The 23790-nt window shown below is 36.9% G+C and overlaps 1 protein-coding gene across 3 annotated transcripts; it reads right to left on the bottom strand.

Annotated features, from left to right (window-relative positions):
* Positions 1-44: 44 nt before the first annotated feature.
* LOC127433105 (spindlin-Z-like) lies at positions 45-22601 on the bottom strand. 3 transcript variants are annotated; one of them, XR_007895843.1, is made up of 7 exons: positions 22502-22601; positions 16468-16804; positions 13278-13326; positions 12855-13108; positions 11799-12032; positions 4454-10482; positions 45-178 (listed from the first exon to the last, which is right to left on the bottom strand). XR_007895843.1 is itself a non-coding variant. In XM_051684771.1 (6 exons), the coding sequence occupies exons 2-6, from the start codon at positions 16517-16519 to the stop codon at positions 10283-10285; spliced, it is 789 nt and encodes a 262-aa protein (XP_051540731.1). In that variant the 5' UTR covers positions 16520-16804; positions 22433-22583; the 3' UTR covers positions 4003-10282. The 3 variants fall into 3 exon arrangements, 1 of the variants encoding a protein (XP_051540731.1); XR_007895842.1 differs by having other exon boundaries at positions 22433-22583; XM_051684771.1 differs by lacking the exon at positions 45-178 and having other exon boundaries at positions 4003-10482; positions 22433-22583.
* Between the last annotated feature and the right edge of the window lie 1189 nt (positions 22602-23790).

Here is a 23790-nt window from a genome sequence, read left to right as displayed (position 1 = left end):
TCTCAGGTTTTATGATCAGGGAGTTTCTGTCACATTAACGTCAGTTTCAGTCATAAAACATGACGATCACTCCTCTTACGGACTTATAGCAGAGTTTCTTTCAGGTGTAATGCTTTAATTGCTCACCCAGATACCTGTCTATAATGCCACATAAAACTGAGAAATGATTGATTTGAGCCTGAGAAAACACAGTCAAAAATGTATGATACAATAAGCATATTTAGTATGAAAACATTTGAGATTATACACAGTTTCATGACAAACACATTTGTTTCTCCTGCAGACCCAACATTTTATTGCTCAATGAACAAAGGAAATTCAAGACAGCTTTTTTTGTGTTTCCAGAAGAAACAGAACTACTGCAGTATATACAGATATAGTTTGGTGAAAGTGATGAATATTGATAATGCTGGTAAATACAACATTCATTTTGAAATAGTTATAAACGCCCTTTCCAAACCATTAAACTTTTCCTTTACGGAGGATGTAAGACATGTGTAGCAACTACGGCAGATCTTGTTTCATTTAGGAACGTTCAGGTAAATCTGTCATGTCTTTGCACGTAAATGAATGTTTGTGTCCTTGACACAATGAAGGTCTTGACTTTACAATTTTATATTCTTTATAATATTTATTTCCATTTAATTTTATGCTTTAAAAAGCATACAAAGAATCAGCTATTTGGATGGGCTGATATTTAAGACCTAGAAAACAGGAAGCATTTATGGAAGTGATTAAATGGCATGACACAGCAGCCTGTCAATGAGATGTAAAATATAGTGTCCTCTAGTGGTGACGCCAGTTACAATACAATAAAATAGAGTAACAAAAAATGAAAAAATAAAAAAAATAAAACAAAGAAAAAAATGAAATAAAAAATGAAACAAAGAAAAACAATAACAAAATGAAATAACAAAAAATGAAAAAATGAAATACAAAAAATAAAAAGACAAAAATTAAATAAAAAATGAAATAAAATGAAATACAAAAAAATAAATACTTTAAAGGAAATAAAAAATAAAACAAAAAATGCATACAATTAAATAAATAACAGTAAATACTTAAAATGAAATAAAAATAAAATATATAAACAAAATGAAAAAATAAAAATATCAACAAAAATATCAAAATGAAGTAAAACCCCATATGAAATGAAATCAAACATAAAATAACAAAATGAAATAGAAATAAAACATAATAAGCAGAGTAACAAAAACTAAATAAAATAAATAAAATAAAAATAATAAACAGAATAATAAAACAAAATGAAATAAAATAAAAAAATATGATAGATATAAAATAACCAAAAAATACATAAATAAAAACTTGGAGTCATTAGCTTGGTGTTCTATTTGCATTAAACATACATTTTATTAAATTATTAAACTATATTAATTGCATTGTGTACTTTGGAAAACACACAATTTGTTATTAAAATAACACATACTGTAAGTCTTATCTCAATGTCAGATTGCTATTTAAATCCTTTATTTTGCTTTATAGTCAAGTATAGTCATAGTACAGTTGTGATATGAGCAGTCATAATCCAAAACCCATTTCTCTGCAGAATATTTGTTCATTAGTCACATCGGTGTTGGCATACTAAAGGAATGGGTTTGCTGCATGTTTTGCAGCCAAAAGCAAAACAGATACCAACGGGGAACTGAGTGTTGTGTAATAAAAACTCTCAAAGGATAAGCGCTTTAATGAGACACAGTGGAATAGGAACCGTAACAACAGAACAAGTAAACATCTGCGATTCTTCAAGCAACAAACTCAGAATCAGAATGAGCTTTATTGCCAAGTAATTTATTTTTTGGTGATAGGACAAGCAAGCAAGTGCACACAGAACATTACAGTGAGACAGAATATAAAACAACGCAGTAGTATAAATAGACATACAAATAATAGGACATATAACAGAATGGTGTATGTACACGTGCATGTGGCAATGTATGTGCAAGGTAGGGGTATGTACAGGTATTGAATTAAATATATTACATATGTACATGAGATATATATTTACATTATTGCACTATGGGGGAGTCCTTAGGCAGATTAATTGTTCATGAGGAAAATGGCCTGAGAGTAAAAACTGATCTTGTGTCTGGATGTCCTGGCGCTCAGTGCTCTGTAGTGCTGGCCACAGGGCAACAGTTCAAAGAGGGAGTGGGCAGGGTGTGTGGGGTCCAGAGTGATTCTACCTGCACGTTTCCTCACTCTGGAGACGTAAGGTCTTGGCGGGTGGGCGGGCGGGGGGCACCAATAATCCTCTCAGCTTTCTCCTGAAGTCCACTATCATCTCCACTGTTTTGAGCGTGTTCAGCTCAAGGTTGTTGTGACCACACCAGACAGCCAGCTGATCAACCTCCTGTCTGTATGCAGACTTGTCACCGTCACAGATGAGGCCGATGACTGTGGTGTTGTCTGCAAACTTCAGGAGCTTGACAGTGGGGTCTTTTGCAGTGCAGTCATTCGTGTACAGGGAGAACAGCAGTGGAGAGAGAACGCATCACTGAGGAGCACCAGTGCTAATAGTGAGGGTCCCGGATGTGAGTTTCCCCAGTCTCACTAGCTGCTGCCTATCTGTCAGAAAGATGGTGATCCATCGACAGATTGAGGTGGGCACAGAGAGCTGGGTCAGTTTGGTTGAGAGAAGATCAGGCATGATGGTATTGAAGGCTGAACTGAAGTCCACAAATAGGATCCTTGCATAAGTCCCAGGTCTGTCGAAGTTTTGCAGGATATAATGCAGTCTCATACTGACAGCATCATCCACAGACATGTTTGCTCGGTAAGCAAACTGAAGGGGGTCCAGCGATGTCTTTCAGGTAGGCCAAAACCAGTCTGTCAAATGACTTCATGACCACAGACGTGAGAGCGACAGGTCTGTAGTCATTAAGTCCTGTGATTTTGGGTTTTTTGGGGGACCGGAATGGTGGTGGAGCATTTGAAGCAGCAGGGAACTTCACACTGCTCCAGTGGTCTACTGAAGATGGGGGCCAGTTGGTCAGCACAGACTTTCAGACAGGCAGGTGAAACACACTGTCTGGGCCTGAAGCTTTCCTAGTCTTTTGTTTCTGAAAGACCCGGCACACATCCTCCTCACAGACCATAAGTGCAGGTTGAGTAGCAGGAGGGGGGAGGAGGGGGGGTTCCAGGAGGTGTTGGTGTGTGTGTGAATTGAAGATAGGTGCGAGACTGGTCTTTTCAAACGTGCAGTAAAACCCATTCAGTTCATCAGCCATTAGTTGACTCTCTACAGAGCGAGGGAGGGGTTTCTTGTACTTGGTGATGATTTTCAGGCCTCTCCACACAGATGCAGGATCGTTGGCTGAAAACTGGTTTTTCAGCTTTTCAGAGTAGCTTCTTTTAGCCACTCTGATTTCCTTTGTAAGTGTGTTCCAGGCCTGGTTGTACAATGTTTTATCCCCACTTCTGTAAGCATCCTCTTTGGCATGACGAAGCTGTCTGAATATTCCTGTAAACCATGGTTTATCGTTATTGAATGATAAAAATGTCCTAGTAAGGATGCACATATCCTCATAGAAACTGATATATGATGTAACAGTTTCTGTGAGCTTGTCCAGGTCTGTGGCTGCAGCCTCAAACCTCACTCTAATCAGTGCAGTCAAAGCAGGCTTGTAATTCCAGCTCTGCTTCATTGGTCCATCTCTTTACAGACCTTACTACAGGCTTAGCTGATTGTAGGTCGGGAGAAGATGAACCAGACAGTGATATATATGAACGAACAAGGGGAAATTTATATTATAGGTCTTGTAACTGGTCACCATTCCTCTTAAGTTAATTACTTTTTTTGCCTTCACTAGTTCATATTAAATGGTCTTGCAATGATAACTGATTTTTTTTTTAAAGAAAATATTCCATGCAATCTCTCAGTAAATAAGAGGCCTTTAAAACGGCAAGAATAATAATGACAGAATAATGCACAAAATATTGTTTACATTTTTTTTAGATGAAGTAAAGCATTTCCCAATTTATTTGTCAGGTTATTTAAAAAAATAAATAACTGTATACACTTAAAACTCGCAAAGAGCAATTTCTGCCAAATGCAAAAATTCAAAGCATGACAAGAACAAATTATATTCATTATAGAGATGTAAATCACCTTTGAAGCTTTTATTTAATCTCAATGACTTTTCCAGGCTTAGAAATCACAATTTTAAAATGCCCTGATATTTCCTGGAATTCCTTGACCATGCAATAAAATGTCAGACACATGCATGATACCAGTAAGCATTGCAACTACTACACAGAACATAATCCTCCAAGAGAGCATGCAATAAACCTCTTACAAGGGGCAAGTTGAAAGCTGCAAAAAAAGGTTACTGTGACACTAAACAACACTGCAGATGCACAACTGAGCAGCATGCAACAACAGCACAGATTCATGCACAATAATTGCATGCATTAAAATGCATCGTCAACTCACTGTTTGTATGGATCCGTCCAGGGAAGAGCCAGACAGTCCCCGTGCATGTCATGGTAATAATCCACCATGTCTTCAGTGGATTTATCAGAGGATATAAACACGATTTCAAACTGCGCTGGTGGATCGAAATCACACAGCAAATGTGTGAAGTCTCGGAAGGGTGGACACCATCCGGACGAAAAATACAGGCCAACTACTTTATTTCTGAGAGCTTCTTCTGGATCTACCAGATCTCCCTCTTTGTTCACGAGAGTTCGTCCAGAAAACACTTGGACCATAGCTGTAGATCTCACAGGTGCGCGTCCAGGTCACCTGTGCTCTCAAAGTTCACTTTCTTGAGTTTTCTAAGGACCTGTTCTTGTACAGCTAGGGGTTTAAGAGGCTAAATTGCTGTTGAAGCATCGCTTTGTATCTTTAGTTCGTTTAACATGAAAAGCACTTCTGCGCACTGATTATGGTGATCTCTGGGACTCTAGTAAGTCCTTTGACAGCTTTTACTACAGGGACGCGAATGTACAAACCGTTTCCTACTACAGGTGAGGTTGGCTCATTAATATTAATGACGCAGCGAGACGTCCGCCCGCTGATTTGCTGATAGCGGCTGAAAGGCAGACGTTGGTAAGCGGGAGCTAATCAGTTGGCTTGACTTATGAATATTATCTATAAAATCTACCGTACGCTACAGGAAAGTCACCAAGCAACGCCAGCGTAAAAAATTAATATTCATGAGCGAAAACTTTGTCATAGTGGAATTAATAAATTCGCTACAGGAACAAATTAAGCGCTCGCGTGAGCCCAACGTCCGAGTGATTGACAGCTGAGTAAACCAATCAGGGTTCAGCAAGGGTTGTAGTTGTACATAGCAGGACGTGCAGGATAAACGCATTTCCAAAATTTTAATTCGCCTAATCTATCTCGGAAACGCTGTTCAAAGAGACATTACTCACTCAATTTTTTTTTAAACTTCAAGTTTGCAGGCATAACTCCAAGGGTAACACCCAAATCTTTTAACAAGTTTTAATTTCCTGTGTTGCGAAGACACAACTTTAACTTTTCTACCATTGTAATACATTTTGACATTAAAATGAGCATGTTTTATTAAACTAATTTCTTTTGATTCTGCAAAAATAAAAATAAATAAATTATAAATAGAAACCTTCAGGTCAGGTTTATTAGTCCAAAAGCCTGTCTTACAAAAGTTTATTTATTTATTTCAAATTTCTTTGAATCTCTAATTTACAATATTTTATGTATATTTACGGAAAATGTTAATAGGGGATATGAGGTAAATATCCAGATATTCACATATTAAGCAGACAGTCAGACAGAGACAAGTTCACATTAAGTTTTTTTTTAATCTTATAGGGATAGATTTACATAATAATTATAAAAATTAATTGGTGAATTAAGTAACAGGTTTTAAAATGTGTTTATACTTAAATGAAAATAAAATGAATTATCTACATGTTAAAAAAAGGAAGAAAAAATAACAGATTCGGTCCAATAGAAGCCATTTATCTATACGTGAAAGAACATGAAATCTGAACTGTACATGTATCTGCAACAATCATCAAACTGCACGGCATTTTTGTCGATTCTTTTTTTATTAATGTTTTTATATAAGTTATTAGAGTAACAGCATCTTAAAGGGACCATACGTTAATTCTCTCCACATATTTTAAAGTGTGCATTGAGGACAACATCCGTCATTTCATTCTATATCCACCAGGTTGAATTAGATATGTGATATTTCACACATGCACACATTATCCCACTCTAACATATAGATTTGTATTTTATTTTGTCCCAATCATGTAAGGCCTATTTCTTCGTTCAATATGGCACTCTTCATAGAAACAAACAGCAGAACGGTTGTACTGTCAAAAAGGATATGATCCCTTAAATGCTGTTTAACACTGGCACCTTGCCTTCCAATTGGCACGCCACACAAACACCAGTGCATTTGATCTTTTAGAGCATAGCAGAAAATAAAATTGTTTGTTTGTTTTAGAAATGTATTCAAAACCAGAACAAAAACATCACACAGTAGCAACACAAACATAAACTTCTCATTTAGGAAACAAATTGCCAAAATAAAAAGACAGGTACACATGCATCACACTAGCGTACGATAACAACTCTACTCATATCATGCAAAAAGAACGGTCTAGTTTTCTTTTTCTTTTTCCCACGTCGACCTGACATCAAACACAGTACAATACTACAGTAGGTACATGTAAAAGGCCAATCCCTTGAATATGTCTTTTCTGAGGGTAACCATTTGCATATTGACACGTCTGATTTCAATTTCGAATAAGACACAATCCTACCAGAGGAGACTTGGTAAGTACATATAGCTGCAATGACGGTGCATACCATTGTTAGAGACCTGTACGTCTCTTAATAGTGACCTAGCTCTCGTTTTAAACGTAAAGTGGAACAATAGTCCCAAGCCGCAGGTTTACATCTGCGCTAAGGTCACAACACTAAGCTGAGCAGGTCGTCTGATTTAAGGTTTCAGGGTCAAATACTTGGAGAATCACAAATATCTCCAAGATAAATCTGAAGAGTTAACTGAATATTAAGAGCGAATAGAACGCACCAAAATCAAAATACAAACATAAAATAGTTTGCTTGTGAAAATGAGAAAATTAGGTCTATATTTAGTTATTTTTCTATTTTTAATTAAGCACTTAATTAAGCAAATTCGCCTATTATCTGAAGCCTAATGTAGTGTGAAAAAAATAATGATAATCTCAATACTGTTGTGAAAAAATATTTAAATAGTTAATTGTTTATTCATTACGGTATTATTTGTTTTAATGCCTTTCATTTATGCTAATCTAAAATAAAAATATTTTTTAAATTTTTATAATAATGACAGTTTGAAAAACCCTCAAAAATACAATGTTCGGATGCATTAGGGACGGTTAAAATTTTGGAAAATTGAGAATGATTTTTTTTATTTTATTTTTTTATTACAGTAATGACAATTTGGTGGGAAAATGCATCTAATAGTCATAAAAATAATGCCATAATGCAGATTTTTTTTTTTTTTTAATTAAGATTTTTTGCATTATGACATTATTTTTTATGACAATTAAGCATATTTCACCCCAAATTCTCAGTAGCGTCATGTAATGTCAAATCATTTTCTCAATACTGTAGTTAAAAAAAGCCATATTTAAATTGCACAGTGTTTATATATCATGGTAGTATTTTTATTGCCTCTAATTTATGCTTTATGTGCTAATATTAATTAAAAATCTTTTTTGAATAATGATACTTCAAAAACCCATCAAATTAAACGTCCGGATGCATTATCGACCATTATTTATTCATTTTTTATTTTTATTTTCCCCCAGAATTGAAAATGAGCAATGCATTTTATTGTCATGAAAATAAATAAATAAATAATAATAATAATGGTACTAAAAATAAGCTCAAGAAAATTAAGCCTTTTCTATTTTTAGGATCATTAAGATTTGTTTTGCCTTGTGACATTATTTTCATGACAATTAAGCACATTTCATCAATTCTCAGTAGCCTAATGCAATGTGAAAGAATGATATTCTCAATATTGTAGTGAAAAAAATAAATATTTTAATTGAAAAGCATTTATAAATCATGGTAGTATATTTTTATTCAATTGCCTCAAATTTATGCTGATTTAAATAATAGTAATAATAATAATAATAATAAACATTCTTACAGAACTTTTTCTTAATGAATCACCATCAGGAAAAATTACCCTGAAAATCCTAAAAAATAAAAATCTCTGGACACATTACGTACCATACATTGGGGGAGAAATGCACTTAGTCATTAAAATAATGTCACAACACAAATGAACTTACTGGCCCTAAACATAGACCTCATTTCCTTTATGCAAAATATCATTTATTGGTTTCTTTTGATTTTAGGGCGAAATAGGATATTTCTTCGCGAGAGTCACACTACTATTGTTGTGCATTAAATGCAAAATACAGCGGCTCTGTGTGACCTGTTCAGTTGAGGACAACAGAGAAGTGTTGCGTGTTGTATGAACATGAACCTCGCTGAAAAAAAAAATAAAACTGGTTTTAAAACTGGAACACTGGAACCGACAGCAGAACACGCAGGAATAATGAAAAACACATGTAGCTGCAAGGCTTTTTCAAACATAGTAACTTTCCTCAGAGGGGGCCTTCCAGTCATTTTGTACGAGTCTAATGGGAACACAGAAACCTTTTTTTGGACAAAGCACACACACGCACGCACACACACACACACACACACACACACACACACAAAAACAAAACATACTGGAACCAAATGAAAGTTAATATTGAGGCACACTTTTTTAGGCTCGCAGAGAGGCAGAATTGAGAATACGAGACAAAATAAATCTCCCAAAGGCTGATAAAAAAATAATAATTATAATCTTACAGTCACTTAAGACGAAAATGGGGTGCACAGTTCGCAAAGAAATTCCTGAATACTTTTTCTGTTATTGCATCAACATTTTCTAACCTGTTCGAGATCAAACACTTTGTGCGACTGGCTTCTGTAACATTCTCTAAATACTTTGGGAAATTTGCAAACGCAAAATGTCCTCACTATGCAATCTGATACATAGTTAGAGGGTAAGTTTTTCAACATTTAATGAAACCCATAAAACTAAATAAAGCTAAAAAACGTTAATATTAACGTTCCGTTACAATATACAGACATGACATTGCGTTAAAAAAAAGGGGGAGTTAAACAAGCGCTCAAATCTTAGATGATCTAAATTTAGTGCTTATGATAATAAAAGCTGCATTAGCGTTTACTTGGTGGTGATATATATATATATATATATATATATATATATATAAATATATATATATATAAAAAATAGGGTGTAAAATAAAAAAACTAAAAATTATACAAGACGGTGGAGATTCACTCCACAAATGCCTACGAATCATTAACAGTGGCGCCCGTGTGCGTAATTCTTTCTGGCGAGTTCAGGAAGACGGAGGGATAAAACAAGAAACATCTGGCAACCGCAGTAACTGCAAAGGCATCAGGACTGCTGTGCTCTAGTTTGTCTTGTTACAAACAAGAGGACGATTTTCCCATGCCGCTCTCTACCGCTATCTTCCTGCCCTCTGTCTCCTGGCAGTTTCGCACACATTAATGTAGTGTTTAAGACACCCCAAGCGGTCGTTTTCTGCGAACCCCTTAAAACACTGCAGGATGAATGCTGCAATCCTGCGCTTTCCAAAATCCAACTTTTGCTTTTACATTTTTTTCCTCCCAACACATCCAAAAACAATGATGAAGAATTAGGATTTTCAGCTTGGGGTGATTCTCATTGCTGGACACCATTAGCTTGTATTTCATAGCGTACAGAGAGACTTTTGGGTAACACATAACGGCGTAAGCCAAGTTAGAAATGAAACAGTCCAACAGATCATCATATTCACTTCAGGAATCCTCAATGCAGCCCAGAAGTTCCGAGAATGGTCAAACACAACGGAATGAGATCTCTGGTTTTCCGATGAAAATTATGGTGTATCTTCATAATAATCACTGGCAACAACAGGAATGGGAAATGCTTGAGAAAAACTTAGAAATATAAAGCTACGTTTATGTTGGGCGATATGATGTCCAGCTATCCGTTTATCCTACAACGATAAGAGACACTTGACTAGTGGTAATCCGAGATTCCACCGAAATATCCACCATACCATTTCCAAAAGATGTTACGAGAAATGTTCAGAGAAAACGTTTGGCAAAAAGTTTGTGGATCACATGGTGCGTGAAATTCCTCCCCCTCTCCTCAACCCATGAGTGCGTCGCTGCCTACGATGTTTTCACCAGGTCATAGACGTAAATGTGAAAGTCGTCATCAAACTTGATGAAGTAGACGGAAGGCTTGGCCTCCACCTGATGGATAACCATACCAGTTCGTTTAGAGCCGTCCTCTTTGGCATATTCCACCTGCTTACCGACGAGGCTGTCCACTACCTCTCCGGGCTCACGCTCCGCTGGGGGCGAGTCGTCTGAAACATACGGAAATGACAAATTTATGATTTTAAGAAAGGAATCATCATTTTAAAACAGTTAAACAATATTAGATAAATAATAAGCTATGTAAGAATTAAATTAACAAAATTAATTAATAAATAAGATCATTTAAAAAAATGATAAAAAACAGATTAAAATTAAGATAATTAAAATTTTACATTTTAAAACTTCAGATTAGTAATAAATTATAGTAGAATTAATACATTAATATAATAAGATAATTTAAGATTATTAATAAACATAATAAAATTAACTTCCGATAAGTAAGAAAGTATCAAAATTAATTTATAAATACGTAATAAACTAAATTAAATGTATAAGTTCAGATAATAACTTAAAAAAAATTAAATAATAAGATAACTTAAGAATTAATACAAAACATTTAATAAAATTAAATAAGATAATTTAAGAGTTAAAAACAATTAATTATTTCAGATAATTAATAAATTAAGAAATAATAGATTAATAAAATTCATTAAGAATTTAATTAATAAAAACAAACTTGACTGAATAAGAGAATTCATAAAAAAGTTAAAAATTAATAAATTCAGATAATTAATAAATTATAAAATAATTAATATGATAATTTGATATATATATATATATACACACACACAATTCGCTAATAAGACCACTTAAGAATTAATACAAAACACATTTAATAAAATTAAATTAAATCATTTAAGAATAATAAACAATGAATAACTTCAGATAATAAATTATATAAGAAATAAATTCATTAAGAATTTAATTAATAAAAAAAATAGTAAACTTAAATAAGAGAATTAATAAAAAGTTAATAAAATTAATAGCTTCAAATAATTATTAAATTATAAAAATGAATACAATAATTTCAGATCATTAAAAATATATATAAAAATAAAATTCGTTAATAAGATAATTTAAGAATTATTAAAATAATACATTTAATAAAATCAATAACTTCAGATAATAAATTATATAACTAATAAAAATAAAGATAACTAAAATTAATTAATATCTAAAATTATAAGATAAAGTTTAAAGGGCGCAAATATGTCTGCCCACGTTTTGTCCCCCGGGTTTCAGAAGATTATTTCCCTTTAGCCATTTTAAAAGTTCTAAAATGAACCAAACTGGTCAACTCTTCAGTTGAGTCACAACATTACAACCATCGAGTTAAAGGAAAAAAGCATTTGAAAATCAGAAAAAGACAAAAGGTACACGAGCGTGTACTTTCAGAAACCTAAAGTTTGCTGTCTAACAGTACAATACATCAATTTAGATCAAAACAAATACATAAGAAACATACTTGAGTCTGGCATGATCCTCAGATCTCCGTCTTTGTAGTCATCGAGCAGCTGGTACATGTATAGCACCGGGTCTTTCTCGTATGTGATATAAAACCATGTGTTCATGATGGGCGCTCGGGCCAGCACCATTCCCCTCCACTCGTTCTTAGTGCCGTCCTCCGTCTCGAACATGTGCTCCACAGCTTTGCCGATCATGGTGTCGGCCAGGTGGGCGTCGCTGATGCGTGTCGATGCTGCGAGACCCATGAGAAAGCAGGACACACTATCAATGGCAGGAAACATCATTTACTGCAGTAAATCTGGGACTAATAATTCACCCCCTAAAAATCCAGCTGGAGTGTGGTGTCTGGTGTTATGACTAATGAGATGAAGTTTCTTTCATTTTTATTTTAAGTATTTTTTTATTTTCTCCCCAATTTGGAATGCCCAATTCCCAATGTGCTCTAAGTCCTCGTGGTGGTGTAGTGACTCGCCTCAATCCGGGTGGCGGAGGACGAATCTCAATTGCCTCCGCGTCTGAGACCGTCAATCCGCGCATCTTATCACGTGGCTTGTTGAGCACGTTACCACGGAGACATAGCGCATGTGGAGGCTTCACGCTATTCTCCGCAGCATCCAAGCACAACTCACCACGCGCCCCACCGAACGTGAGAACCACATTATAGCGACCACGAGGAGGTTACCCCAAGTGACTCTACCCTCCCTAGCAACCGGGCCAATTTGGTTGCTTAGGAGACCTGGCTGGAGTCACTCAGCTATTTTAAGTATTTTAATTCAATGCAATGGTTATATAATATTTATAAATTTTTGGGTTGAATTTTCCAACAAAACCAGAGACAAAAAGTCAGTACATGTCAGTCTCATGGCCTAGTGGTAAGTGTATATGCTCCAGATACATTCAGCCTTGGTGCTTATGTGGGAAGCATCGGTTTGACATCAGCCAACATTGGGTCCCCTCACTTTCACCAAACTTTTTCCTCTCTATTGTGAAGAAAAGTGGCCAAAAGGTCAAAAAAACAAATGTAAATAAAAGTCATTAGATGTTTTGGACATACCTAGTCTGTCAGGCAGGACTTCCAGTCCTTGCACTCTCTCATCTTTGTGCAGCTCCAGGCCGTAGACGCAGTCAAAACCGTCATATTTAATCAGGTAGAGTGATGGGTTGACGGGCACCTGGTCTAAAACGGTTCCTTTCCACTGTGACGCTGCTCCGCTGCCCTCTTTCCAGATGTGCTGGATACGACAGCCTACGATATTCCGTCTGGGCTGAGTCACGGCTTTAGTGGGCCCTACACTGCTTTTGTGTTTCCTGTGTGAAGATTTTAAGTGATGTCAATCTACTGTAACTGTGAGAGTGAATGTGCAATACATTTTTAGACTGTTATCTTTATGATATTATGAGTGTGCTATACTTCATTAAAACATCATAAATCCATGTTCACATTTGCAGGGCTTAAAACAAACCAACAAAAACTTACTTGTGAGAATTCTTTTTTTTCATCATATTTGCAGAGACACCAGGATGCCCTTCAACAACAGAAAAGACACATATGTCAAAGTCAATTATAGTCAATTTAAAACAAACACAGTAGAAGTCATTAACATATATTACACGGCTCTCAGGAATACTCTATTCTGATTGGTTAATGGCGCCATCTAGTGGTCTGATATTTCTGAGTAACAACCGCACATCCATGTATCAGACTGCTCATCCCGGTATTTGCGAGTCATCTTTCCTGCTTCTCGGATCACTGTACAATCTCTACAAGTAAACTAATAAAATAATTTCAACTCAAATCAATGTTTCATGTGCATTTATTTATTTATTTATTCAGCAAGTAGTCTTGTAATAAGCTGTTTAATGAGTCAGACATTCATTTTCACAAAATAAACACCAACAGAACTCCGATGCAAACCAGAAGTGGATTTCAGGACGCATCAATGTACACATGCATCAAACGGACGCTTTGAGCGTCTCACTTTGGTTGCGCCACGTCATCCGTCAACATACCATTTTTAGGTTGCTGTGTCTAGTTAAACCTAACTTGTGTTGGGGGCTTTGTTCAGGAATGGGTTTGGTTATTAGCAATTATTAATAATTATCGAAGATATTTATTAATTATTAAAATCAACAGAACATTGATTAGAATCAACATTAGCTTATTAATCCTTCAAATCAACAATAATCAAAGATAACTACCAATTATCAAAATCAATAGAATATTTATAAGAATTAATATTGCCGGGACACCACCCTTGAATCAGGGACTAATAACCAGACAGTATAGCCGTCTCAATATAGGATTGTTCTCTTAGGAAAGTCGACATCTGGAGAACATCGGCATTCAAAAGGTAAACAATGAAGGCTTGAATCCGAGCACTTACATCCCCTGCCAGCCTTTGGCACAGGTGCATGCAGAACAATACCAAAACACTTCTCTTTAAAGTATAACAAAGTTTATTGATGCAGTAAAATCAATTAATAATCAATACAAAGCAGTCGATAAACTTCCGACTATCAACTACAAACTAAACAGTAACATGATTAGATATGGTAACAGATAAGCCTATAATACATGAGAGGAGGGTAGAGGTGTATGTGTGTGTGTGTGTGTGTGTGTGTGAGAGGAGAGGAGGAGTGCACAAAATGGCGGGCGCATCACGTGAGGTTTCCGGCCAGAGAATGTGGCCGCGAATGTGGGTGGAGAGACTGGTTAATGGCGTCTGCCCATTTAACACGTGTCTCCGATGGTACAATTACTTAGGGACAAAGCTGGGCTCTATCGCCAAGTTATCTGTTCGCCAAATGTGTATGCGGGTATGTTTGTGAGGGGTCGTGTGTGTGTGTGTGTGTGTGTGTGTGTGTGCGGTTTGTACAGGAGAAAGAGAACAGGGTGATGGCACCGAAGCCGGTTTACCGATCGTGGGAGAGACGGCAACCGTTAGTTTTATCACTCAGAGACACAATGAACGGCTCATAATCCATCCGCCGCGGTCGTTGGTTCTTTAATGGATAAACTCAGTGTGCCGGTCTCACCCGCGATGGCGGAAATGCGCAAACAGCCCAACGTGGTTGGACGACAACACAGCAAATCTAATTCGTGGTAACAGTAATTTACAGTAATACCTTGAGTTTTATTAGCAGCAATGAGCGGACTCGGCGGTCCGTAAACTGTACAAGCAATAACCTTGATACACAAGAATAACACACTATAATAATCTATCTCTGCCCAGATGTAAACCTCTTACTTGAATCGCGTGAGGACGTGGGTAGAATGTGTGTTCGTCCGTCGTTTGACTCCGATTCAGTTCCTCGAAGCTCAGGTGATGACGGGAGGCCATATCCTCACTCTGTCGGTGGGCGGTACGGCGGCTGAATCTCGGCGGGTTGGCGGAGAAATCAGTGAAGTCGACTCAGTTGAAGAAGAGAAATCTTCTTTCTTCACTTCTGCAGCCAAAAGGGTGAGACGCGGATTGCTCTGCGGTCTCCTTCGGATCCGTTAGCATGCTCGGTGGAACATCGGGAATCTCGGCTCATCCAGTGAGATGGAGATTGTATGGTCAAAGTTCAGGTACGTACGTTACTTCCTTGGGCAGCAAGGCTACAACTGGGAGCAGCAGGGCTGCAACTAGATGCGGCGAACACTGACGCTGGAAGCAAAGCTTGGGAGGAATCTCTGGGGTTTTATAGTCTCGATGAAATCACGGTTGAGGGACGCTTCTGTCGTGCGTTTCATCCAATAGGAGTTGAGAGTTCGATCCTTCAGAATTTCACACCTAGGTGTAAAGTTAGCAAGGCTTGATGGGATCTGCAGTCTGTTTGGACTCCCTTTGTTTGATTTTGGTGCCGTTTTTGTGTTATCAGGCTTTGAGTGTTCCTACAGGCCTCAGTCAGGCTTTATGACTGTGTGTAGGCCTGCCTTTGTCTCCTATCTGAGCACATGAGGCCCAACATTTGAAACTTAGCAAAACACGTCTTGAGATCCCTGTGTTCGGATTTGTGCTCCATCAACCTGTGTTTGAACGCAAGAATGAGACGTCAATCTTGTGCTGTCTGCTGTGGTTAAGTTTGATTTGTTCTCTGTACAGCCAGGCGTTGCCTAAACAGCTGGATTTTCACTTAATGCCCACTGGAGAAAACAATTGGTACTTCAAGCTTGAGTTGTTCAGATGGTAGGAATATTCCTTATTACTTTCTGGGGATATGATTAATTGCATTAATTTTCTTAACGCGTTATTTTTTATATAATTAATTGCACTGAATTAACGTGTTAAATCAACAGCCCTTTCATTTTGATTATATTTTTGTTTAAGTTACCATGTTGAAGTGCTGCGCTTAGCATCTGCATATCACTCTGTTCAATGCTCGAGCACTCTGCTGATAACGAAATTTGTGTCACGCATCCTGTGCGCATACGCCTCGCGTTTGCGACTGACCGAAGTGTACTTTAGGTTTAATTATACATTATTATCCTTAACACCTTACTAGTCGTTTAATCAACTGACCGGCTAGTCGATTATGAAAATTGGTAGTTTTACACATCTCTATTTGAGGGAAGAGTCAAAAAAAACATTCTGTGGTAATCGACAGATGCCGTCAATTTGTATTGAACCCGGAATTACCTTTTTAGAGTAAAGTAGCAAAATAAGCAATGAAAACAGACATACCTGCATCAGCTCTGGATCTCTGGGCTGCGTTCTTCCCAAATGGGGTCTTCATTCATCTGTGATTGGGGGAGGCAGCCTGGCTGCCACACTAGGGCGAAAAAATCTATTTGACTCTTTATGAATGAAAGAGTGTAAGGAGGAAGGGGGAATGAAACCTAAAGGGGACAATCTAAAAAAACAAAAAAGCTGACATGTAATTTTGTCCCTCTGATGCCCGTCTGACGCTGTGGAATGTTTGGTGCTCAATACTGAGTGGGCACGACGGGTTGCGCCAGCCCACTCAGGGCTCTGGCAGGTGCGTTATGATCCAGACTTCTTTTGGAAGGGCTTCAGCAACCTACGAAACAAAGTACAAAAGCTTAAATGTTTGTGAATTGCTGTGGGAGTGTAAATATATTCTGGTCATCTTTTAATTAGCCATTTGACAATCTTTTCTTCACTGATTTCTTGTGTAGTGACGTAAAGCACACTTTGAGCAGCCTACATATTTCCAGAATATATTTCAGATTAACAGTCTAAAAATTACTAGCCTCAGACAGCATGCCCCAGTCCATTCACTGTCCGTCTGAGGCATATTGCACGTAAAAATGACAAGCGCTGACTGAAATCACAAGTTCCAATCTGATTGACTGGCACTACGTAACTTTCACGAGTCTAATATTTTAGTCTAAGGCTGTCCTAACATTCAAAACACTCAAGATCCAGACCAGATCATCCTTACAGTACATTATTCAGAAAGCTGAGCAGACAGTGTTACACAATACATTAAGAGTACACTACAAGCAGAGGCAGCTCAGGGCTTCCTCAACTCGGCCCATTACACTACGTCAACTGGCCAGTAGGGATGGGTATTGATATAGATTTCCTGATATGGTGCCAGACAGGCTGGTTTGAGTATTTCTGTAACTGCTGATCTTCTGGGATTTTCACACACAACAGTCTCTAGAATTTACTCCGAATGGTGCCAAAAACAAAAAACATCCAGTGAGCGGCAGTTCTGTGGATGAAAATGCCTTGTTGATGAGAGAGATCAACAGAGAATGGCCAGACTGGTTTGAACTGACAAAGTCTACAGTAACTCAGATAACCACTCTGTACAATTGTGATGAGAAGAATATCATCTCTGAATGCTATCTAGACAATATTAGGCAGGTGGTTTTAATGTTGTGGCTGATCAGTGTGTGTATATATATATTTATATATATGCATATATACAGTATATCCTTATATATACTAAATCATATATATATATATCATTACATAGACACACAAAACCCTATATATTACACACACACACACACACACACACACACAGGCGGCCAAAAGTTTGGAATAATGTACAGATTTTGCTGTTTCGGAAGGAAATTGGTACTTTAATTCACCAAAGTGGCATTCAACTGATCACAAAGTATAGTCAGGACATTACTGATGTAAAAAACAGCACCATCACTATTTGAAAAAAGTCATTTTTGATCAAATCTAGACAGCAGCCATCACTCCAACACCTTGAGTAATCATGCTAAATTGATCATTTGGTACTAGAAAATCACTTGTCATTATATCAAACACTACTGAAAGATATTTGGTTCATTAAATGAAGTTTAACATGGTCTTTGTGTTTGTTTTTGAGTTGCCACAGTATGCAATAGACTGGCATGTCTTAAGGTCAATATTAGGTCAAAAATGGCACAAAAGAAACAGCTTTCTCTAAAAACTCATCAGTCAATCATTGTTTTGAGGAATGAAGGCTATACAATGCTTGAAATTACCAAAAAACTGAAGATTTCATACAAAGGTGTACACTACAGTCTTCAAAGACAAAGGACAACTGGCTCTAACAAGGACAGAAAGAGATGTGGAAGACCAGATGTACAACTAAACAAGAGGATAAGTACATCAGAGTCTCTAGTTTGAGAAATAGACACCTCACATTTCCTCAGCTGACAGCTTCATTGAATTCTACCCGCTCAACACCAGTTTCATGTACAACAGTAAAGAGAAGACTCAGGGGTGCAGGCCTTATGGGAAGAATTGCAGAGAAAAAGCCACTTTTGAAACAGAAAAACAAAAAGAAAAGGTTCAACTGGGCAAAGAAACACAGACATTGGACAACAGATAATTGGAAAAGAGTGTTCTGGATCTTAACCCCACTGAGCTTTTGTGGGATCAGCTAGACTGTAAGGTGCGTGAGAAGTGCCCGACAAGACAGACACATCTATGGCAAGTGCTACAGGAAGTGTGGGGTGAAATGTCACCTGAGTATCTGGACAAACTGACAGCTAGAATAACAAGGATCTGCAAAGCTGTCATTGCTGCACGTGGAGGATTTTTTCATGAGAACTCTTTGAAGTAGTTTTTCACGTTATTAATGTCCTGACTATACATTGTGATCAGTTGAATGCCACTTTGGTGAATAAAAGTACCAATTTCTTTCCATAAGAGCAAAATTTGTACATTATTCCAAACGTTTGGCCGCCAGTGTGTATATATATATATACACACACACACACAATTTTTTTCAAATACCTGATGAAGGTCTCATGACCAAAACGTTGTATTAAGTTGTTTATTCACCAGCAGCAGCAGTGTGCGGGATTTTGTTTATTTACCATAGTATTAATGTGAATCTTTTGGGATTACAATTATAAAAATAAGGGGAGAAAGTGTGTTTCATTGTCTTAAAACATAATGTTATAATGCAAAAAATGTAACAAAATACAAAATATAGCCTAGACATGTTCCTGAAAGGGTTAAGTGACATTCATCCATTTCACTTGGCACAGACTTTTCTCAATCATGTTGCATTAAAGACCTGCACATGGATGATGGAACAATTTTGTGTAAGCGTTATCCATGCATAAGAAGCAAAAGTGCTGAGCTGGGTCAAATGTTGACTAATGGCTTTAATGATCTGACAATGCTGAATACAATTAAAGAGTGAATTTACAGTTCAATGATGCATAAAATTGTTGAACAGCATTTCACAATGTAGCCTGAATAAAAAGAAATCAAGGATGCAAAAGGAATAGAATAGTTTTGGAATGAAGTGGTTACATCCAATAAACTATAACTGCAGCTAGATTTTGACATCTTACAACAGCCAAGACCAACATGTGGGCTAGAGTAGTAATCAGTGCCGATAGTTGCTGTGGAGAGATGGGCGTGGCTGAGCGATGTCTGTGGAGAGCGAGAACGGTAAGGATTGACACCTGGGGAAAATGATCTCTGACAGCTGTATTGTGATAACAGTGAAAGCTGAAGGGAGATCAGAGAGGAGCGGAGCCGCAGTGAAGGGAGAGACCTGAAGCTGAAAACACTGTGGATGGCAATGTGTGTTTACGTTTATGTAAAACCTTGGAATAAGGACTTTGTTGAGTTTTTGTGTGAAAGCAGTAAAAATAAATCACCCTGAAGTGTGTAAACTGGTTCCCGCTTCCTAATGTCCCCTTTTAATTGACCTGAGAGTGTCACAGTTGCTTTTTGGAACTATCGTTATCGGCAAAAATCTATAGAGATAGTTGCCGATAGTTTTTTCATCATTTCAAAATAAGAGTCCCTGGTGTGCTTTGGGCTTGTTTATACAGAAAAGTCTCACGTTATGCACCAAATATTTTATTAGTTTTTTTTTCTCGGTTATTTTGGGGATTTTGTTTCAACAATAAACTGAATCTGGGATTTTATTCATTTAGGACTTTTTGTCTATTCCCGTCATAGTAAGAAAACAATAAGAAATTGTTGTTGACATTCTATTAATCAGTTTTAAAAACTATCAGCTGGTTAATCGGTTATCGGTCTTTCCCACCACCTTAGTTATTAGTTTTGGCAAAATCCACTATCGATCGACCTCTAATGTGAGCCATTTACAAAAAGATAATATAACTCTATTTTTGACATATAATATCATCGAAGATTGCAAAAAATGAAAAGCTGACCATATGATCCTGTTTTTCATATTTGTAGTGAATGTTCCACAAAAATAGTGCAAATCAGAACTAGCGATAGGCCGATATTTATCAGCCAATAACTATGCCTGATTGGCCAATTAACAGAAGGCTGCCTTGTGAATTGAATACATATTGTAAAATAAATGAAAATCTACATTTTATCAAATCTAAAATCTAAAAGTATGTACTACTTTTTTGCGCTTATGAAATTGCGATTACATATCAGCCAACCTGCTCTTTAGATATCGGCATCAGCCAAACAGAAAACCCATACTGGTCGTGTTGACCACTAATCAGAACGTAAACGAAGTCTTATATAAAACATATCCATTTGCCATCGTCAGTCCTTAAAGAGATAGTTCACCCAAAATTGAAAATTTGCTCTTCATCTACTCACCCTTATGACATCCCAGATGTGCATGACTTTCTTTCTTCTACAGAACACAAAGATTTTTAGAAGAATATTTCAGCTCCATACACCACACATCAATGGTGACCAGAACTCTGAAGGTCCGAAAATGACATAAAGGCAGCATAAAAGAAATCCATTGTCTCCAGTAGTGATATGAAAGGTGTGGGTGAGAAACAGATCAATATTTAAGTCCTTTTTTACTATAAATTCTCCTCCCTGCCCAGTAGGTGGCGGAAGGAGCATGAAGAATGTGAATCTCCAAAAATAAAAGTATTATAGTAAAACAAAGGACTTAAATATTGATCCTTTTCTCACCCACACTTATCATATGGCTTCTGAAGACATGGATTAAACCTCTGGAGTAGTATGTATTACTTTTATGCTGCCTTTATGTGCTTTTTTGACATTCAAAGATATGGACACCATTCACTTGCATTGTGAGGACCAACAGAGCTGAGATATTCTTCTAAAAATCTTTATTCGTGTTCTGCAGAACAAAGAAAGTCATACACATCCGGGATGGCATGAGGGCGAGTAAATGATTTAATTTTTGGGTGAACTATCCCTTTAAACCAGCCACATTGCTTTTTTTTTTTCTTCTCTACAAGCCTAATTGATCAATTAATCCTCCAGAGGTGCCCTACAGAAGTCTTCAGCAGACTGTCATGAAATACAAATGAACCGCCGCCCCCTTCCAAACAAACCCCCTTGAGAATGATACATTTTACCATTCCTCGTGGAAATTCTGCATACTTTCTCAATGCAAACCTACCAGTGAGAATCAAACGAGACTGAACCAGACTCAAATGGGCCAGAACCTTCAACAATGCAGTGAGATCAGTTGGCCAGATTGGGTTTCAGTACTGCCATTAACAGACAAAATGACAAGCAGCACTGCTACTTGCGAACTTAAGTAAACATTTTACACCATATAAACACATATATCACATTAAATCTGAGCTTACAAGCCTGAAAGGTGCATAAAAGAATAATTCATGAATGGGAAAATGCACAATAGAGCTTTACAGACAGGCTAATACCCATTTCATCGCGCACACACACACTTTACTAAGCAAGTAAACAACCAAAACAAGGCTGCAGTGGACCACAAATGTACGTTGTGTGAAAAATAGTCGCAATGTGTCATTACAAAATTCAAATCTGTCAAGCTAACTGACCCAAAATCGCTAACAATCCCATTTAAACATAAAACATTGCCAACAAATTCATCCAGATACCTTACTATATATGTTAAGACTCCACATACGTCATACAACATGGATATAATGCGCAATAAATAGCTTAAAATTTGTAATTTGTGTGAGTAAACGCAGTGCAATAGCTCATAGCTCGACGCAGGTCAACGGCTCCAATCCGCCATTTTGGCTCAAGCTCTTATTTACAATCCCGCAGCAGAAACAAAGGAAGCGCAAGAAACACATTTTCAACACGCCAACAGAACCGTCTGGACCCGCCGTCCTCAAAGCTCGCCCCCAAGCCCCCTTTCCTCCCTCCTCTGCAGATCTGAGCTAAAAATCTGTACGCATTTCGCTTTTCTGTTCAAGTACAATGCATAAATATGGCTTTTGTGGCACGGATGCTCGCTTACCCCGGTAATACTTTAGAAATTCACGCATATTACGGCATAACAAATGTTTCCACACCAGCTCTGCCTCACTTGTCTGTTCAATGAGCGGCGTTTGATGAGCGCAGGCGGCCCCGAATGCGGCCGAGCCGTTGCCCTCCCCTCCTCCGTTGCCACATAGTGCTCCGCTGACTGACGAGACTGGCGCTGTGAAACGGGCTTTCCTGCCACATAGTGCGCCGCGGATCGTCTCCCATCGTTTTTCTTCGGCTGCTTTCGGCATGACCGGGCGAGCGGGTGTGCGCATGCGCAAGCACTGCGACAAGACTTTGGGAGACATGTCTGTCCCTCTCAAAAAAAAAAAAAAGATCCCCTGGCAATGGACAATTAAGTCAATTTAATGAGCTAGGTAGTGCTCTGCTGAAATACTTTATATGAAAATGTGTTTATAAATTCATTGACAATAAACCACAAGGTCAATATGACTGGTTATGTCTTACAAAACATGTTCTTTTGAAGATAAAAAAGTTGTTTAGCCAGATAACAATTCACCATGCTTTTTCCTACAGTTAAAATACATTCAAACATATGATTCAACATGTAAGGTTTGTGTGCTATTTATTGAGTATACTCTATATTTGTGTTATAAACATATTTATTACATATCCTACACTCAAAAAAAAAAAAAAAAAAAAAAAAAAAAAAAATTCTGTTCAAAAGGTATATAAAATAAACATACATAACATTTTCTGTAATTAGAAAAGATTGTGCTTTTCCTCATTTGTAAGTTGCTTTGGATACAAATATCTACTAAAAGACTAAATGAAATGTAAGAAATGTGATCAAATACAGTAAGTAATAACATTAAATTGTTCAGATTTTTATGTTTAAAAGGTATTGTTTCACTCAATTGTTTTATGATATACGCATTTCAATTTCATAACAAAAGTCCATCAAATTGAGTTGAGTAATCTTTAACAAAATAAAAATAAAATACTCAATATTTTACATTATATTAATTTAATTTTGTGATGGATTTTTTTGTTATGAAACTGAAATATGTAAATATTAAAAATAGGCCAAACTATTAAAAAAAAATGTATGTTATAAATCATGGACTGAAAAATATATTTTCTCTGCAGATTCATAGCAGATAACAAGTTTTGACATTTCCTTAATTACATTAATCTGTAAACCAGGCAAAATTAACCGAATACCATATTTCTGGGAGGAACAAGTTGGAAAGTTTTACAAAATGCAAAGGATAAAGTCAGAAGCATACCTGACATCTGACCCAAAAGACTCAGTTTCAATCAAATAAAACACAAGACAAGCACCAGGTGGAAACTAAAGGTTTACTCATCAAAGAAATCAACAGAGAG

Source organism: Myxocyprinus asiaticus, chromosome 42 (genome assembly GCF_019703515.2).
Source record: "Myxocyprinus asiaticus isolate MX2 ecotype Aquarium Trade chromosome 42, UBuf_Myxa_2, whole genome shotgun sequence".
In the NCBI taxonomy this organism is placed as follows: Eukaryota; Metazoa; Chordata; class Actinopteri; order Cypriniformes; family Catostomidae; genus Myxocyprinus; species Myxocyprinus asiaticus.
Note: the sequence above shows the minus strand (reverse complement) of the source record. Positions and strands in the feature narration are given on the sequence as shown.

What these genes read in the sequence shown, in the direction of transcription:
- LOC127433105 (XM_051684771.1), bottom strand. Translation starts at nt 16,519, where the DNA reads ATGAAGACCCCATTTGGGAAGAACGCAGCCCAGAGATCCAGAGCTGAT. An exon ending in AAAAAAAAGAATTCTCACAA is followed by an intron (nt 13,109 to 13,277) that starts GTAAGTTTTTGT and finishes ATCTTCACACAG; the next exon opens with GAAACACAAAAGCAGTGTAG. An exon ending in GAGGATCATGCCAGACTCAA is followed by an intron (nt 10,483 to 11,798) that starts GTATGTTTCTTA and finishes CGTATGTTTCAG; the next exon opens with ACGACTCGCCCCCAGCGGAG.